Below are 19493 nucleotides of genomic sequence, written 5' to 3' on the forward strand. Positions count from 1 at the left end.
ACGACCTTCTCCATCCCACCCTCTTCACCTGTGATTCCAGCATACCCTCAAATTTCTCGGGAGTCGCATACCATACCCTCCATCATTTCTCCAGTGAAAATAGGGATGTCCTAAGAATAGTGGAGGGACGCGGGTGGCGCTGTGGGTTAAACCACTGAGCCTAGGACTTGCCGATCAGAAGGTTGGTGGTTCGAATCCCCACGACGGGGTGAGCTCCTGTTGCCCGGTCCCTGCTCCTGCCAACCTAGCAGTTTGAAAGCACGTCAAAGTGCAAGTAGATAAATAGCTACCGCTCCGGCGGGAAGGTAAACGGCGTTTCCGTGCGCTGCTCTGGTTCGCCAGAAGTGGCTTAGTCATGCTGGCCACATGACCCGGAAGCTGTACGCCGGCTCCCTCGGCCAATAAAGCGAGATGAGCGCTGCAACCCCAGAGTCGGTCACAACTGGACATAGTGGAGAATAGGGACACTTGGAGGGTCTGTTCCAGGGCCCTGTCCTGTTCTCCCTGTGCTGCTGATGAATACCATGAAAACTAGCATCAGGAGAGAAGGGGTTTGAGGCAGTGAAGGAGCAAACTTGGGGATCAGAGAAAGATCTGGAAAAACAGTGGCTGAGAAATGCAGCCAGAGAGGGAAGGGTGGAGAGGAGGGAAAGTGGGGATTTGCGTGGGCCTTAAAAATGGCTCTTAAGAGTCAGAGTGGGCCCTTCCTGTCCTTAATCCCTTAACAGTGGTAATTGCAATTAGCCCTATTAGCACTAATGGGTCTGAGTACAGGGCTTTTCTCTCCATGCCCAGCAGAGAAAGTGGAGTGCTCTTGAGCATTGCAAAGTAAGGCAGAGGGATCTGCCTGAGCATGAATTAATGATTCTCATGGGAGGTTCCTGCCTGCAGGGTGGTAAATAGCAGATGGACCAAGTGCGGGAATGAAACTGGAAAAAAATCTTTGACAGCAGAAAGTGTTGGCTCTTGGTTTAAGGAAAAGGAGAGGGGATTGGATTGCAAGAGAGGGAAACTGAGGCATAGGAAGGAGTATTGATGCAACAGGTTAGCAAACATAAATATCTGCATTGCAACTGGCAGTGCTCACTCTAGATCAGGTATAAAGCACCTTCCTTTGTTACGTCTTCTGTTCCAGGGACAACATTTTTCCACCACTAATGTCCCGTTGCTGGAACACCTTTGCACTAGTTATATACAGAGTCTAAAATTATTCATTGCTTGTTCTGCTCTATGCTTGTAGGTTAGGTAAGTATTATCCTCATACTGCAGACCAGAGGCTGAAAGAAAAAAGCCTCATCAAATCGTGCAGAAGCAGAAGGCAATATTTGAATCGAGGGATTTCCTGGTTCACAGCCTCATTGCTACTAGAAAGTCTAGAGTTTGGTACTGGGATATATTTCCCCCTGAAGCCTTTGACAAAAACCTATTATTAGCAAAAACAATTTTGTACACCAAAAACCTTGCTGTAACTAAGCCTAAGTATGCATATCTGAAATAATTGAAACAAAATAATAAAAAAAATCCTTCCAGTAGCACCTTAGAGACCAACAAAGTTTGTTATATAGTTCCTCGTAGAACTCGAGAAACTTCTTTCGTATTCTTATGGGGTCTACTATCAGATCTTCCTCTACCTTTATTTTATTTATCATATTCTGTTTCTGTCTTTTCCTCAATTGCCAGGCTAAAAATTTCCCTATTTTGTTCGCTGACTCAAAGTATCTCTGCTTCATTAGTTTGATTTTCCATTCAATTTCTTGACTCGTCAGCATCGAGTATTGTGTTTGTAGCAGTTTTATTGTTCGGATGCTTTGCTCGTCCTTCGGGTGGTCTATTAATTTTTTCTACTGGTATGAGCTTTTGTGTGCATGCACACTTCTTCAGGTCTGAAAAAGCTCATACCAATAACAAACTTAGTTGGTCTCTAGGTGCTACTGGAAGGAATTTTTTTTTTTGGTTCGACTATGGCAGACCATCATGGCTGCCTACCTGTAACTTGAAATAATTGTTTAGTCTTTCCCTGTTTCTGTTCTACTTCAGTGTCTCCCTTGTGGTGATACATAGATTTTAAGCCCCTTAGGGCTAGGTGCTGTTCCCTTGCAGTTTGTAAAGTGTTGTGTGTATGAAAGGTGTCTTCTTGTTGTTGCTGTTTACAAACTGGCTACATTTGAATGAATTTGCTTAAGTTACATAGTGAACCCAGCTTGGGCAATTTTAGAATATATTGGGCGCTCCATCTACTCCTCTCTCCCTTTCTTTGAACTACATAGCAGAAGTTGCCCATGTATTTAAAATCCAGAAATAACCCAGAAAACTATATAACATTAATTAAATGTGCGCACCTAGATGAACTTGGATAAATGCACACCCAGAGAGAGCTTTTGCTTGGTTCTGCGCCACCCTTCTCCTAAAGTGTGTGGCAGATTCTGAAAGAACTTCAAAATGGCTTGTTTGGCTCATGAAAGAAAGATTTGAGAAGGGTTACAATGACGGGAAAGCATAAGAATCATACATAGCTTAGGCAAGGCTAAATCGTCGTTAAAGCTTTTAAGTAATCTCAGGGGTCTCCACTAAAACTCAGTTTTTATTTTTGCACAACTTATTGATCTGTGGAACTCACTGCCATGGGATTTGGTGAAGGCCTGCAGCATAAATGGGCTTTTTTAAAAAAGAGGGTTCTAACTATATTTAATGAAGGCTAAAGGTATCAGGGAAGGTAGCTTTCTGCTCAGGTCCTCTTTAAGCACGAAGTTGCTGGAAGCTGTGATTGATGAACTGGAACATAATTATTGAGCATCTCTCCTGAAGCATCCCAAATAGGCTACTGTTGGCGACGACAAGCTGCAGAGTTAGATGGATTGTTACTCCGACCCAGTAAGGCTGGACCTTAATTGATACTTCCCCAGTGTTGCTTTCAGCTTCCCAAACTCCCCTTGATGAAGTGAGCCTCCGCAGTGTGCCAGCCTGGCTGGCTCCCTTCAGATCCCCCGCCCTTGCACTCGCTTGCCAGGATCGCATCCCTGTGAAATGTGTGGAGCTCCCAGCAATAACGCACAAAACCTTGGCACGGGGACTCTTCTCCTTTAAATATTAATGGGGCTGGCACCATCTGCGGCAAAAGGGTATAAATTTGCCTAACTGCTTCTCTCCACACTGCCTTTTCCCTCTGCCTTCTTGTTTGGATGGTCTTGCTACCACCAGCATCCTATCCATTGCCTCGCCTGTGGGCAGCTCTGGTGGAGTCCTCCTCCCCTCCTCCTCCTCCACCCGTGCCCCCGCCCTGTGGGTCTGTGGCTATGGGCTTGCTCTGGGGTAAGAGGTGCAGCAAGTGCCCCGCCAACTGCTCCCCTACTTCAGGTAACGGGGGATTGTCCCTTTAAGAGGCTGCATCATGCAAGTATGTCAGGATTTAAAAGGGCTGCTGTGCAAGGTGTTTATGCACTTGGGCTGTAGACCGCCCTCCTCATCCACTTCTCTGCTCCAGCCAGGATCCCAACTGAATAGGGAGCAGACTGTGCTGCTCCTCTAGGGGTTAAACCTGCCGGTGGTACTTCTCCCTTTCTCCCTCCCTCCCTCTCTCAGAGGCTGTGCAGCTGGAATCTCGCCTGCTCTGTGGCTGGGTGTGCTGTGGCGAAATTCCCAGTCGCTGCTCTGGAAACCAATTGTGCCAGAGAAGAATGTGCCGGCTCAGCTAATCAGCCAGGAGAGTGTGAGAGGAAGAAGAAGAAGAAGGAGAGAGAGAGAGAGAGGACCTGTGCCCAAAATATCGGTCTCCACCGCTCTGCCTAACAAGATCTCCTTGACTCTCCCCTGTTCTTTGCAGGCGTAAAGTGGAGCAAGGACAGCAGCATGTCCGACAGCAAGGAATGGGCCACGCTCAGCCCAGAGGAGTTCACCCAGCTGCAGAAGTACATCGACTGTGAGTCTTTTCCCTTCTCCCATCTATCTCTCTGGGCTGGCCCCACCAGGCTGGGACCTATTGGGGAAGGACTGTGACAACAGGAAAGGTTGAAAGGGACTCCCCATCCTAAAGCATCAGGGAGTCATGTGGGACATTGACATGCCAAAATCTAGGTTTGCTTTGATGGAGCTAGGGCAGTGGCAGGGTGGGAGAGAGGGGGGAAGGTGGAAGGAACCGTCTCTCTATGCCAATCTGGAGGGGGCTGAGTGTAACTGAAAGGTCTGTTCACTCTGTAGCTGTCCCCGTAATATCATCTTGGAATGTCGGAGTCAGAAATCCTGATTTGGCGGCTACAGAAAAATACAGAGAAAACAGTATGGTCTGTGAGAGTTTAGCTGGGGGATGGCTTGCAGCTTGTGGGAGTACCTTGGCTTGAAAAGAGCAAGATAGTTTTAGACCCCTGTTTTCCCCGCATTGAAATTATTGGCCTACTCACCCCCCAAACAGTGGTGGGCAAACGTGGAAGTTGAATGCCAGAATTCCTAATGCCCTGGGTTCACAAGCGTTGAAAGCCAGGAGATATTTGGGGCAGAACTGCTGCCTTTCTGCAGCCCACTGGTAACTCACATTCCTTTCAAACGTAGGGCAGAGTCCTACAACCCCTGGGCACGGCATGTATCATGTTTCCTACACTGTATAATTTCCCTCTGTTCAATCTGTTTTCTTTGCCCTACAGACAGCAGCAAGAAGGTGCAGGACGTGCTGCAGGAATTTTATGGAGACGGTAAATTGTCTGAGCACCTTCAAGGAGATGTGAGTACACCCTTCTTCCCCTGCACCCGTTCATCTCTTGCCTTGCAAAATTTGTACATTTTTTTTCAGGGGGGGGAGGAGGGAATCACTCATTCCAATAAAAGAATTTACCGCCAAAATTCATGTAGGGCAAGGTGACCTTGCAAAGCAATATGCCATCCCTTTGAACCTCTCAAGTCCCAGCAGAGGCATACCTGGAGGTTGGCAAAACCAGCCCCCACCAGGATGCAGGCACAGGAGAGGCGCAAAATTCACCTATCTATGGAGTATAGGATGTATATGTGTGTGGCAATACATCACCACTGTCGTAGCAAGATCAAACGTGGGAGAATCTTTGTCCTTTTCACACCATGACACAAAAGCATTTTTTTCCGGGAGGTGGGACGATAGAGCTCCTTGCTAGGGATGCTAATTTTTAACCTGTTCTTACAGATAGGTTGATCCTGAAGTTCCATAGAGATTCACTCTCCTGTCATTTAAGACCACTAGATCTAACCCTGCCATCTGGATTAGCAGAGAGCAAATATTTGCTACTTTGAATGCAATAGCCTTTTAGGTACTTGTGCTATCATGATGTCCCGCATCTTTGGACTAAACTTAGCTCATTCCTTCAGCCTTTCCTCATAGGACTTGTTCTCCATACAGTTGACCACCTTCGCTACCCTTATCTGAACTTGCTCCAATTTGTCTACATTCTTAGTAAAGAATTGGACACAGTACTCCAAGCAAAACAAAAAATGAAAACAAATTTCTTCTTCTGACTTGGAAACAACAGTTCTGTCAGTGCAGCCCAGAGTCGCATTAGCCTATTTTGCAGCTGCCTCACGTTGCTGCCTCATGTTCAGCTCATGTCTGACTATAATCTCAAGATCTCTTTCGCATGTACTGCTGTTGAGCCAGGCACCCCTCACCCCTGTACTTGTAGTTTGTTTCCTATTTGCATTCCTATTTACATTTGCATTTAGTTTGTTTCCTGTTTGCATTTGTTCCTGTTTAATTTGTCTGTGTCATCCCAGTTTTTCTCTTTGTATCTTCTGAGATGTTAACTGTCCCTTTCAGTTTTGTATCATTCTCTTAACTGATAAAGAGTCCCTCTACTGTGTCACTGATAAAAAATGTTGAAACGTGTCAGGCTTGGATTCCTGCTGCATCCCACTTGTGGCATCCCTCCAGTTTGGTGAGGAACCATGGATGAGCGTGGTTTTCCAAACAGTTGTGGATCCACCTGGCAGTATTATCACCTAACTCACATTTAACCAGTTTGCTCACCAAAATATAATAAGGGACTTTGTCAAATGCTTTACCGAAATCAAGATTCATTCCATCCACAGCATTTACACAATCTGCTGAGTCTCTACTTCTGCCTTCCTTCCTGTAATCAAACAACCCAAGGCTCCCCTGTGGATTATCGTGAACCTGCCCTATGCATCGCAAGTCTTACCTGTTGCTTGACCATTGTCTCTTACTCGGCCTATGTGATGACTTCTCCCCTTCCTGTGTCTGCTAATCCAATAGCTGCCATGCAGTGGAGCGAATGGAGAGGAGATTATTTTATTTTTTTAATGTTTATTAAATTTTCTGTTTTACAATTTCACATACTCATTTTACATCCTTAAAGCATTAATGACTTCTTCTCTTTCCATGGTTCATTATACATGTCTTAAATCCCTGCATATTTTACAAAAACTGTTCCTATCAGTTTTCCATTAGAGGAGGTTATTTATTCAGTCCCGTTAAATCAGGGACAGAACAATTGAGGTTCTCCATTCTCCCTTACCATGCAAGACCACTACCATAACACTGACATTGCTCAGATCAGTACTCTGTCCATTTTCTATTACAACTGAAAGGATGGGTTTCCTCACATTCCTCCTCTTTTTCTTCTGTCGCTTTGTTCTTCTACTGATGCCGTTGCCAGACGATAGACTTCGAGGGCTTCAAGCTCTTCCTGAAAACCTACTTGGAAGCAGAGGAGATCTCAGATGAACTTTGCAGCCATCTCTTCATGTCTTTCCAGACTACGGCAGGACAGGCCACAGCAGAGCCAGGAGTGCAACCAAGTAAGGAGACTTCCAGCAGAAAGGCTGCTATATTGTCTTGCTTTTATTCAGGGGGTGCGTGGGATCTGCACAACCTCTGGTGGTGGTGAAAAAATGCTTAAAAAGTAGGGACATGCTCTGCTAAGCATCTTTTTTGGGTGGAGGTTTGACTTAGCATCTGATTTATTTATATCCTGTCTTTTAGGACAAATGTCCTCTCAAGGTGGCATACACAAATCATAACACTTACTTGAAAACTGTTGTGTTTTTTTTAAAAAAAAATTAAACTCCTTAGAGTGAGCCCCAAAAGAACAATAAACAGAGATATACAGCAGGTAGGTGATGACAACGAATGAAATGTAGCCTGAAATAAAAATGTCTTGAGAGTTGTTTTTAACACAGTACATAAATGTGAATGCAGTGTAATATCTAGCAGCCCCTAGAGTGGAGAATTATTGACAGATCTCTTGCCCCTAAAGCCTTTCCTCTCTCTCCCTTCCCCCCCTCGCTTTGCAGCCAGTGGCTTTGTTTGCGTCAATGATGTCTCTTGTTACTTCTCTCTGCTGGAAGGTGGAAGGCCAGAAGACAAGCTGGAATGTGAGTAACTGAGAAAGGATCAAGAGAAGGATGAGGCAGCTGAGGACCCCAGTTCTTAGCCTCAGATATTGGGGTGGGTGGGTTTGGGGTAAACAAACACTGGTGAAAATCTGTCCCTGGCGGTTCTTGAGGGGGGGAAAGGCTTGGTGAAGGGTTGGAAGGGAATGGGGTCTTTATGGAAGGTGTCTGAACCAGAAGGGAGATGGCAGAGGTTTTTTTCCTTTGATCTTGAAGCTTCTAGTTCTGATCTTATTTCTCCTCCCACAGTCACCTTCAAGCTCTATGACAAAGATGGGAATGGCCTGCTCGACAGTTCAGTGAGTAGCATGAGATCTTCAGGAGCTAACTTTGGGCCTGTTGGCATTGGATATCCTCTCCCCATTCATTTCCTCTTTTTCCCCATTCAGGCATTACAGGCTACACACCCAGCAACACGCATCTCCACCCACAAAGCTTTTGAAAATTTGTGCTTTTAGTAGCTGGGATGACCCAAGCTATTTCAGTGGCACCCACACACACACTAATTGACATGAGCCCAGACAGACTTCTACAGGGAAGTTCTCTCGCAGAAGCTTCATTTTAGTGAGGCTTGCTCAGGAGAACATCCTGCTACATTGTTCCCTGTTGTTCTGCCTCTCACACTCCTGCCTTTGATGTTGCCCAAAATACGTTGCCTTCCTTCCCTCATTTGTGGGTGCTCATTTCCCCCTCATAGCTTATCTCTGGTTTGCACTTATGTGGACTTTTCCCTCCACGCTCCCAGGAGGTCTGTATCTTGTTGCCTTGGCACAGAAGCATTGCTGTTTGTTTTCCAGCATTCCACCTTTTCTGCTTTCTGTGGGAGACCTCCACATTACCGCCAAGTTTGCAGCCTAGAGGGGCCCCATCCTGGCCATGATTCCAGCCCTTCTGGGCTTCGGCTATTTCACAGATGCCATATTTGGAAGAGGAAATTTGGGAGCAAAAGGGAGCAAATCTCTTTTTTTTTTCATATTTTCTTTGCAATGCATTGTGGTAGATGTGCCCTCCTGGCCCAGTCCAACTAATGTCAGAGACCAGAGCCACGCCATATGCACTTTTATGATTTGCTGTACAAGGTTGCCACTTTTTTTCCCTGGCAGGACTCCTATGCCTTTAACAGCTGCATGATAGGAAGAAAATCAGCAAGTCAAGTTTGCTGCATCTCCTACTAGAACAAAGATAGCCATCCTATTTTGAACAAGCTGAGATACGATGCTATCTTTGGCTTCTCCCAATCTGTGATACCTCTTATCAACTGGTGTTTCTTGACTCCTGACTTTATCTTTCTAAATGTGCCCCAGTTTCTAACGTGCCTTTTTTTATGTAAACACCTTCCTTCACCTTTAATGCAGGCCTTAAACTATGTTCTTATGTAGGAGGTGGACCGCATAATCACACAGATGATGCGTGTGGCTGAATATCTGGACTGGGACGTCACTGAGCTTAAGCCAGTAAGTGCAGAATACCCATACCTGATTTTCACTAGGCATATTTCTGTTCCATCACACACAACCCACACACATACCGTATTTTTCGCCCCATAAGACGCACCGGCCCATAAGACGCACCTAGATTTTGGGGGGGGAAATAAAGGAAAAAAAATTTATTTCCCCCCCAGGTGCGCTGCGCTACACCAGGAGCTTGGGGCGTGCGGAGCTCAGCGCGCCCCAAGCTTCTGCGTGCAGGCAAGGTCTCCGCTAGCGTGGGAGAGCCGGGCGCCTCTCCCAGGGCTAGCGGACTCCTGCGCTAATCCAGAAGCTTGGGGCAAGCTGAGGTCAGCGCGCCCCAAGCTTCTGCGTGCCGGCAAGCAGTCCGCTAGCCCTGGGAGAGCCGCGGGGCTCTCCCAGGGCTAGCGGATCGCTGCGCTATACCAGGAGCTTGGGGCGTGCTGAGCTCAGTGCGCCCCAAGCTTCTAGGTGCGCGCAAGCAGTCCGCTGCCGCCCCAAGCCTGGCGCACCCGGCAGGAGGTCCCACCGGGTGCGCGAGGCTTGGGGCGGCAGCGGACTGCTTGCGCGCACCTAGAAGCTAGCAGTCCGCTGCCGCCCCAAGCCTGGCGCACCCGGTGGGACCTCCTGCGGGTGCGCCAGGCTTGGGGCGGCAGCGGACTGCTAGCTTCTAGGTGCGCGCAAGCAGTCCGCTGCCGCCCCAAGCCTCGCGCACCCCCTGCCGGGTGCGCCAGGCTTGGGGCGGCATCGGACTGCTTGCGCGCACCTAGAAGCTAGCAGTCCGCTGCCGCCCCAAGCCTGGCGCACCCGGTGGGACCTCCTGCGGGTGCGCCAGGCTTGGGGCGGCAGCGGACTGCTAGCTTCTAGGTGCGCGCAAGCACTCCGCTGCCGCCCCAAGCCTCGCGCACCCCCTGCCGGGTGCGCCAGGCTTGGGGCGGCAGCGGACTGCTTGCGCGCACCTAGAAGCTAGCAGTCCGCTGCCGCCCCAAGCCTGGCGCACCCGGTGGGACCTCCTGCGGGTGCGCCAGGCTTGGGGCGGCAGCGGACTGCTAGCTTCTAGGTGCGCGCAAGCAGTCCGCTGCCGCCCCAAGCCTCGCGCACCCGGTGGGACCTCCTGCCGGGTGCGCCAGGCTTGGGGCGGCAGCGGACTGCTTGCGCGCACCTAGAAGCTAGCAGTCCGCTGCCGCCCCAAGCCTGGCGCACCCGGTGGGACCTCCTGCGGGTGCGCCAGGCTTGGGGCGGCAGCGGACTGCTAGCTTCTAGGTGCGCGCAAGCAGTCCGCTGCCGCCCCAAGCCTCGCGCACCCCCTGCCGGGTGCGCCAGGCTTGGGGCGGCATCGGACTGCTTGCGCGCACCTAGAAGCTAGCAGTCCGCTGCCGCCCCAAGCCTGGCGCACCCGGTGGGACCTCCTGCGGGTGCGCCAGGCTTGGGGCGGCAGCGGACTGCTAGCTTCTAGGTGCGCGCAAGCAGTCCGCTGCCGCCCCAAGCCTCGCGCACCCGGTGGGACCTCCTGCCGGGTGCGCCAGGCTTGGGGCGGCAGCGGACTGCTTGCGCGCACCTAGAAGCTAGAAGTCCGCTGCCGCCCCAAGCCTCGCGCACCCGGTGGGACCTCCTGCCGGGTGCGCGAGGCTTGCAGACACTCGCCCGAAGCAGGGGGAGCCCTCCCGAGGGCTCCCCGTGCTTCGGGCGACAGGCTGCCGCCCCAAGCCTCGCGCACCCGGTGGGACCTCCTGCCGAGGGCGCGAGGCTTGCAGGCATTCGCCCCATAAGACGCACCCCCGATTTCCTCTTCATTTTTGGAGAGGAAAAAGTGCGTCTTATGGGGCGAAAAATACGGTACTCACCTATGCTGGGAGGTGCTGGCTCTTGCAGTGTTTCCCAAACATGGGTCTCCAGCTATTTTTTTTGGACCATAATTCCCATCATCCCTGACCACTGGTCTTGCTAGCTGGGGATGATGGGAGTTGTAGTCCAAAAACAACTGGAGACCCAGGTTTGGGAAACACTGTGAATTTTGCTGCCTCTTAGAATCTGAGGTTAATGGAGCACACAGGAAAGCTGGATAAGGTGTTGTCTTCAGCACAGCACCAGGAAGGGGATGGAGCTCAGACTGCACAGTTATGGAGTAGAGTGTGTATTTAGTTGGAAGAGAAGACTCTGACGGTTAAATGAGCCAGGGTAGGCTAATGGGGTTCATATATAAAATCTAGATGGGAGTGTCCTCATAGAGTGACCTCTCCTTTCTGCTGGCTGGTTGTTGCTTTTTTGCAGGGGACAGTGTGGTGAAGAATACAAGCTCTTGTTTCCCCGCCCCCCTTCTCTCCAGATAATCTTTGCAGTTACGAAGCTTTTGGGGTTTAAGAAAGGAGGATGGATGCTGGGGGTGGATGTAAATTGCCATATGCTGCAAATAACATTGGATTCTTGGATGCACATTTCGGGAAGAATGGCTTTGTCTCCTAGACGTGCCTCATAAAAAATGAGCTGGGGAACAAGGCATGGTGTGCATTGTCGACCTGTGTCGAACGGACTTCAGCAAGCCCTCCCATGCCCTCTTCTTCTCCCATCTCTCATCGGCACAGATCCTGCAGGAGATGATGCGAGAGATTGACTACGACGGCAGTGGCACAGTGTCTCTATCCGAGTGGCTCCGTGGCGGCGCCACCACCGTCCCCCTCCTGGTGCTACTTGGACTGGAGGCCGTAAGTGCACAGAGGGACAAGGGAGAAGGATGGGAAGAGGGATGGGGGCTGAGATAATAAGACAGGCAGACACACCTCTGCCCACCTGAGCCAGACTAAGGTGCTGTGCTCTGGGACAGGGGGGCATTCTGTGGTCTCCAGTACAGGAAGCAGGAATGCTTTCTAGCAACAAGTTAATATTACCTGGGGCTTCCTTGGAAACGAGCTTCAAGCTGCCACCCATTTTGACGGATAAGTCACAAGCTGGCTTTATTAAGACTGGAGCAAAAGCAAAACTGCTATTCCACTGTGTTGATTTGAAGCGGTTGCTGCACTGTTGGACTCCAACTCCCATCAGCCTCCAGCTAGCATGGCCAATGTTTAAGGGGGCATGGGAGATGGAGTCCAGCAACACCTGACACACCACAAAATAGGCACCCCTGCTGCATGTGGTGCTTTTCTCCATCATGGGGGCTTCTTGGAGGAGAGTCCTCCCTCCCTAAAATATTTATTAAAAATGGGATATTTTTACTCTTGCATTAGTTCATTCCAAGGGGCCAAAGTTATAGGTCCATACATGCACATTTTGAAGGTCATATTATCCCTCCCGCCCCAAAAATATGCCAACCTTTGTCCAAAATTCTGACCTGCCTAGAACCCATTCCCTCCCACACCTCCCGCGAGCCCTGACATCTCTCTTCCCTTCCCATTCACAAAACAATCACACGCAACAACAAAAACCAACTTCTGCCCTCACTGCCTACTTTCCTTCGTTGCTGCAGACCATGAAGGATGATGGGCAGCACCTCTGGCGCCTGAAGCACTTCAACCGGCCCGTTTATTGCAACGTGTGTGAGACGCTTCTGCTGGGGCTGCGCAAGCAGGGGCTGCGCTGCACTTGTGAGTGGCTCCCTTTGTCTTTGGGGTGAAGGTGGTCATCTCCTCCTTTCATCCAGTATGGGCTTCTCTAGTTTGTGCCCACCCCTGCTGTGGAATGAGTGCCCTGCAAATGTTGCGTTCGTGAACAAGGGGACCTGGGGGTGGAGAACAGGAGGAGGGAGAGTCCTCCAAATGCTGCCATATTTGAGGCATCTTCAGGAAGAACTAACAAAAAAAGGAGCTTCCAGCAGCGTGGCCTGTACCACTGAGCAGAGGGCGGAGGGGTGTTTTAATTTTCCCTATTGGGTGAAACTGACTAGATCAGAAATTTCTTGTGGCCTCTGGAGATGCAACAGGATTGCCCTTGAAAGCCATGCACACCAGCACCTTTGCTCTGGAAGCCCCTGCAATTCCGTTCTTCTCCCAACATCTTTGCAGGCACTTCCTCTCCTATTAAAACAACAGCAGCAGCAACCCAACAACTTTTCTAGAAGCTTGCCTTTTAAAAGAAAATAAAGCTGGGATTTCCCTGAGCTGCCCAATAGTTGCTTGCTGCTTTTAAAATAACAACAACAACAACAACAACAACAACAACAACAACAACAACAACTATTATTATTATTATTATTATTATTATTATTATTATTATTATTATTTATTTATACCCCGCCCATCTGGCTGCATTTCCCTAGCCACTCTGGGCGGCTTCCATAGAAACCAAAAATACACTAAAATATCACACATTAAAAACTTCCCTAAACAGGGCTGCCTTAAAAATCTGCAAGCTCCTTTAAAGCATGGTTTGCAATGTGGCATGTACATGGGGTGAGGGGGTTTGCTATTTAATGAGCATTTCTCATCACTAATTTTGTCACAAACAGTATCCCGCAGGGGCGAATAATGCATTGCCCTTGGAGAGATTTGCATGATGCCCAGGCACGGAGCGCTGCAGTTTCGGTAGTCAGAAAACATGACATCCGTTCAACAATTGGTTGTGCTCTGTGTGAAACAAAAACTTATTGGATCCCTTGGCCTCTCATGCTCTCCTCTTGGAGAGGTGTTCTCGGTGGCTCTGTGCTTGCAGGATGCTGATCAAAGGATCAGGAAGCAGGGAGAGCGGAAGGAAATGAGAGGCCTAAATCTGGGCGGCATTAGCTGGTGATGGGGTGGGGATTTCATGGGGCAGTCTGTAACTGGAGTTGCATATTCAGTCCCTAGTTGCTCGCATGTCAACAAATCCATCCTCCTTCTTTTTACCCACAGTTTGCAAGTACACAGTGCACGAGCGCTGTGCCCGCAAAGCCCCACTGAGCTGTATCAGCACCTATGCCAAGAGCCGTCGTGACACCAGTGTGAGTACCGTGGGCAAAGGAGGGGAGGGCATTGCATCCATAAAGCAGCCTTTGGCTCATCTGGCTGCATTATTACCTAGGGTTTCTTTCAGGCTTCCCCTTTCTCTGCTTCCTCTCTTCCCTTGCCATGTATCCTCAGCCTCCCTCCTTTCTGTCATGATCTCCTGTCCAAGCAAGAGAACAGATTGCCTCATTCTACAGTTCCCTCCACTGACTCTCATGCCTTCCCTTTAGGAACTCTCTGGATCCATTTTTTCTAAGGATTTGTGGGGTGCTCCCCCACTCTTCTTCTCCTGGATGTGGAATTGTCTTCTCCTGTCCCCAGACCACATCTCTAGGAATTATTTCTTCCCTTCAGATCTCTTAATTCATTCATGACCTCCACATCTCCTTGGCAGCGTCATCGCACCTCACAGTTCCAAAATCATTAGCCAAGTAAATAGCGAATGCACAGCTAATTATAAACACCGTAGTTCTTTGCTCCTGCCCAGTTTAATTACATCAGTCCTCTTAACCATCAGGAAATAGCATGCAAGAGCAGGGAGAGGATGTCCTAGACAAAGGACTCTAGAGCTCTGGCTCCCATTCTCCCCTTCCTGTTCCAATCTTTTTAGATCTATCTTCTCTCCAGGGAGTCAGGGCTAGAACTCGAGAGCTGTGGGTTCTGGTTCTGCTGATCTAGCCCGGTGGTCCCCGTCCCTCCACTTTCATGCGCCCGTCGCTCTTTCCACTTGCAGGCACAAGCCCACATCTGGGTAAGAGGCGGCTGTGACGGCAGCAAGTGCGACCGGTGTCAGAAGAAGATCAAGAGTTTTCAGAGCCTGACGGGAATGCACTGTGCCTGGTGCCATCAGAAGGTGAGTTCATACCCCCCAATTTTCCCTGTTTGGAGGCATAGGTGCCATAAGTCAGGAACGGCTCTTCATTAAGGGCTTGCTTCTCAGTTATCTGTCTGCTTGCATTTCAAACTCCAGGTTTCCCTTCCCTCATTTGGGAGATCATGATGCATCTCTATATTCACTGTGGAGAGCCCCCACAGCACTCATTGCTTTCATAGAATCATAGAGTTGGAATAGACCACAAGGGCCATCGAGTCCAACCCCCTGCCAAGCAGGAAACACCATCAGAGCACTCCTGACATATGGTTGTCAAGCCTCTGCTTAAAGACCTCCAAAGAAGGAGACTCCACCACACTCCTTGGCAGCAAATTCCACTGTTGAACAGCTCTTTCTGTCAGGAAGTTCTTCCTAATGTTTAGGTGGAATCTTCTTTCTTGTAGTTTGGATCCATTGCTCCGTGTCCGCTTCTCTGGAGCAGCAGAAAACAACCTTTCTCCCTCCTCTATGTGACATCCTTTTATATATTTGAACATGGCTATCATATCACCCCTTAACCTCCTCTTCTCCAGGCTAAACATGCCCAGCTCCCTTAGCCGTTCCACTGAGTGGTAGCATTTGTTAGTTGTGGTGCAGTGTGGGGGGAGAAGCAGCAGCAGCCGGGGTGCAACCAATGGTCCCATCCCATGCGCCAGAATGGCTGTGAGAAGCGGAACTGTGTCTGATCACAGAGTGGCCCCTTCCAGGTGTTCCTGTTACCTTGTAGGAAGGAGTCCTCCATTGCTGTCCGGCTTGTCAAGCATCGGAACACGGGTAGCTGCCATGTATTGAGTCAGACCATTCATCGGTTTTAACTCAGTGTTGCCTAAACACAGTTAGGCAGTGGCTCTCCAGTGCTTTTGGCAGGGGGCATTCCCAGCCCTACCTGGAGAGGCTGTGGGGATTGAACCTGCAGGTGCTCTACAACTAAGCTAAGACTGTTCCCTGCATAAGCACAGCAAGATCGGCAAAGGGCAGCAGAGGACTGGTGGAGTAGAGGACTTGTGGGGAGGAGGAGCATTTCTCGAGGGAGCCTGTGAAAAGGTGGAAGGTGAAAGCAACAACGGAGGTGGAGGACTGTCCTGTGGCCTAATAAAGCATGACTGGTTTATGCCTTCCTGGCATAGTGTGCCACGTTATAAGTAACTGATGTATAGATATTCTGCTAAGTGATTTTTGTGTGTGGTTTATATGTAGGCAGAACTCTCATTTCATCAGTTAAAAGTGATCACCATTTTTGTCTTGCTTCATGGTTCAGAGAGCAAAATCACAAATGCTGTTCCTGAACTGGTGTTCTAGGTGAAAGGAAGAGATTGCATTCGAGGGTTTTGGTGGTACCTTTCAGCCCTTTCCATTTTGCAGGTCGGAACTCAGAATAAACTTTTTGTGTGTGTGTGTAAAATCTCTCTCTCTAGATCCATGACGAGTGCATGTCTCTCATGCCTTCAGCTTGTGATTGCGGGGTCCTCAGAGATCATATCCTGCCACCTTCAGCAATCTACCCTGTTGTGCTGGTGAGTGGATTATTGAAACACATGGATTATACACAAAATGTTTGCACATGTGTACACCCCCCCACAACACCTATGCACAGAATAATAGAGATGGAATCACAGCTGTCAAGGTGGACACAAATGACAGGAAAGAGAGTTCTCTTCTGAAGCCCATTGATGCAGCTTGCTCACTATTGTTTTTAAAAGATTTGGAGGCAGTGCGAGGGAGCAGTCACTGCCCATAATGTACGTCGTTTCTTGTGTCCTACCATAGTATCTGATCAAGCAGTTTCATAAGTTCTCATTCTGCTTCCAGCTAAAGCACTAAAACACACCCTTAGAAATCATTGCGGCTGCAATAGATATAAAATCTGGGTGCAAGTCCTATTGTTGAGAATGCCCATTCTGCATACAGCATTTCTTCTTCAGCCCCTAAGCACTAAAGTAATTTTGGAACTATTTTTTAAGGTTTTTAAATATGTATATTTCTATGTATGCTTAGTATGTGAAAGGGTACCCGGTCACATGGGCGGGGTACAAATAAATAATTATAATAGTAATAAGTAGTAGTAGTAGTAGTATTACGTAGAGGTGTGGGGTTTAGAGAAAATGTTAACTCTGCCCCTCTTCAATGCTCTGTGTATTTAGGATGATTTTTAAAGTTTGCCTCAGGAGTGAAATTGACTAGACCAAAAGCTGCTGTTGATATGGCCCAGTTTAAGACAAGATGGCATAATTTCAGCACTGAAGTCTACTGTAAAGTACATATCACCACATTTCTGGCACATGCATATAATCCTCAGAATCTGCTTTTGCTCTGGAGATAGTACAGGAGAATGCACACAGGGAGCACATTAAGTAGGTGTTGAAGGAAGAGGAGGAGCAAGCTGCAGGTCTTGGAAATGTACCCATCCTCTTAGTGCTTGCTTGTTTGTTTGTGCTGAGCCTTCCTCCAGCATTTGACCCCAATGGTTTTCATCCCAGCAACAGCCTTAGAGCTGTTGTGGTGCTACTTCCCCTGCTGATTCTTGCCCCTTTCTGTGTCCCAGGAGCGACAGAACAGTCAGAAGAACGGAGTCTGTGGGACCCCTTCAGAAGAGCCAGCTCAGCCCTTCACCACCCCTGAGGGACAGGCACTGCGGGTGAGCCTGGGGAAACTGGAAGGAGGGTGTTGGCAGGTCCCCACTTACTGTTGGTACCCTGTTGGCGCTGAGGTCCTGTGCTAGTCTGAGCAATGCCTTCCGCATTCATGTTAGTTACAAATAACCCAGGAAGTTGGCAGGAGAGGGAGGTTAGTTAATACTCCAAACGTCCCTTTGCCCTCGAGCTGAAGCACATTCAAGTCCCTCTCGTGCTGTTTGTGCCATGTGTGGAATTTGGTAATACCAGTGAGAGAATATACAGTGGTACCTCGGGTTAAGTACTTAATTCGTTCCGGAGGTCCTTACTTAACCTGAAACTGTTCTTAACCTGAAGCACCACTTTAGCTAATGGGGACTCCTGCTGCTGCGCCGCCAGAGCACAATTTCTGTTCTCATCCTGAAGCAAAGTTCTTAACCCAAGGTACAGTGGTGCCTCGCAAGACAAAAAGAATCCGTTCTGTGATTCTCTTCGTCTAGCGGTTTTTTCGTCTTGCGAAGCAAGCCCATTGACGGATTAGCGCTATTAGCGGCTTTTAGCAGCTTTTAGCGGCTTATCAGCTTATCGGATCAGCTGATAAGCGGCTTAGCGGCTTAGAAAAAGGGGGGGAGGGGAAAAAACCCGCAGGAACTCGCAAGACATTTTCGTTTTGCAAAGCACCTCCAAAACGGAAAACTCTTTCGTCTAGCGAGTTTTCCGTCTTGCGAGGCATTCGTCTTGCGGGGCACCACTGTACTATTTCTGGGTTAGCGGAGTCTGTAACCTGAAGCGTCTGTAACCCGAAGTACCACTGTACTGAATATACGGTCCGGTCAGTGCAGGGTTTTAGAGTTTATTTTTTTTAATGCAGCTTAAGCTCAAACCACTTTTGAACCATGCATGGAGGTCACCCACTCAAATCCTCAGCAGCTGCTGTTTGCTGAAGCAGAAGACTTGCTGGGTCAGAGGGCTCAATTGCATTGTAACCCTAAACTAGTTCTGACCGCTGTGGCTTTCCTCCAGGGATTCCGGGTATGATTGCTTAGTGCAGGGTGCTGCAGAATAATTGTGAACGATCCCTAGACCCTTCAGGATTATAAAACACAAAAAACAAAACCACCCCAAGAGATTAGGGGATAGGAAGGGATAGGAAGGGGATAACAACTATGACAGTTTCAGCTGGTTAAAAATTGCCACGTGTGTACAGGCCCATGGTGAACCCAAGAGCTGTATGTATGGATCTCCATAGACCTCTCTGGAAGCCATGCTCATGGCAAAGGGAAGAGGTGGGTGGTTAGGGGTGATTTCAGCTGTAAATCTAAAGGACCCCTGACAGTTAAGTCCAGTTGTGACCTACTCTGGGGTTGCAGCGCTCATCTCGCTTTACTGGCCAAGGGAGCCAACGTTTGTCCGCAGACAGTTTTTCCGGGTCATGTGGTCAGCATGACTAAGCCACTTCTGGCAAAACCAGATCAGCACACGGAAACACTGTTTACCTTCCCGCTGGAGTGGTACCTATTTATCTACTTGCACTGGTGTGCTTTCAAAATGCTAGGTTGGCAGGAGCTGGGACAGAGCAACGGGAGCTCACCCTGTCACGGGGATTCGAACCACTGACCTTCCGATCGGCAAGCCCTAGGCTTAGTGGTTTAGACCACAGTGCCACCCGCATCCCATCGATTTCAGCTGTACCCAGACGCATCTACATGCCTGTTTCTCCATCCCTTCCTGTGCTGCTGAACCTACAGTGCTGTTTGCTTGTTAGCAGGAGTGGAAAAGCGAATTTGACCATTGGCCAAGCTGCTCTCCAAAAACCCTTTCGATCCGTCTTTCCGCAGATCATCCCGGTGCCTGACACTCACCCCTTGCTTGTCTTTGTCAATCCCAAGAGTGGTGGGAAGCAGGGAGAGAGGTGAGAGGGGAATGGGGTCTGAAGCACAAAGGTGGCGGGGCAGGGGAGGCTAGAATCATAGAACTGTAGAGCTGGAATGGGACGCCAAGGGCCATCAAGTCCAACCCCCTGCAATACAGGAATCCTGCCCACAGCCATCCCTGGGTGGACTCGAACCACCAACCTTCTGATTAAGAGCCAGATGCACTGACACATTGTACCACATCATTCTTTTTTCTAGGATGTGTGTCTTATGGTCCATATCAGTTTTGCTTTTGGGTGGTTAGATGCAGTTTATTTTTTATGAGTTTTTTGTCTGAGGTTCTATAGACAATCCCAGCAGAATATATCTCTTACAACATGGAAACTCCCCCGCCCACTTCTAATTGC

General features: G+C 49.0%; 1 protein-coding gene across 7 annotated transcripts in view; it reads left to right on the forward strand.

Moving 5' to 3' along the window:
* Window positions 1–19493, forward strand: part of DGKA (diacylglycerol kinase alpha) — a 79520-nt gene that overhangs the window by 50878 nt on the left and 9149 nt on the right. For all 7 annotated transcript variants that reach the window (XM_083489986.1, XM_083489984.1, XM_083489990.1 and 4 more), the window contains 13 exons: window positions 3821–3916; window positions 4635–4711; window positions 6630–6771; window positions 7267–7347; window positions 7615–7664; window positions 8745–8819; window positions 11396–11515; window positions 12277–12394; window positions 13637–13725; window positions 14463–14582; window positions 16016–16114; window positions 17143–17235; window positions 19051–19124. In XM_083489986.1, the coding sequence (XP_083346112.1) occupies window positions 3821–3916; window positions 4635–4711; window positions 6630–6771; window positions 7267–7347; window positions 7615–7664; window positions 8745–8819; window positions 11396–11515; window positions 12277–12394; window positions 13637–13725; window positions 14463–14582; window positions 16016–16114; window positions 17143–17235; window positions 19051–19124 (1234 nt within the window). The remainder of the gene's footprint in view (window positions 1–3820; window positions 3917–4634; window positions 4712–6629; window positions 6772–7266; window positions 7348–7614; window positions 7665–8744; window positions 8820–11395; window positions 11516–12276; window positions 12395–13636; window positions 13726–14462; window positions 14583–16015; window positions 16115–17142; window positions 17236–19050; window positions 19125–19493) is intronic.

The sequence above is a fragment of the Podarcis liolepis genome (genome assembly GCF_965112155.1).
Source record: "Podarcis liolepis genome assembly, chromosome: 2".
Lineage (NCBI taxonomy): Eukaryota > Metazoa > Chordata > Lepidosauria > Squamata > Lacertidae > Podarcis > Podarcis liolepis.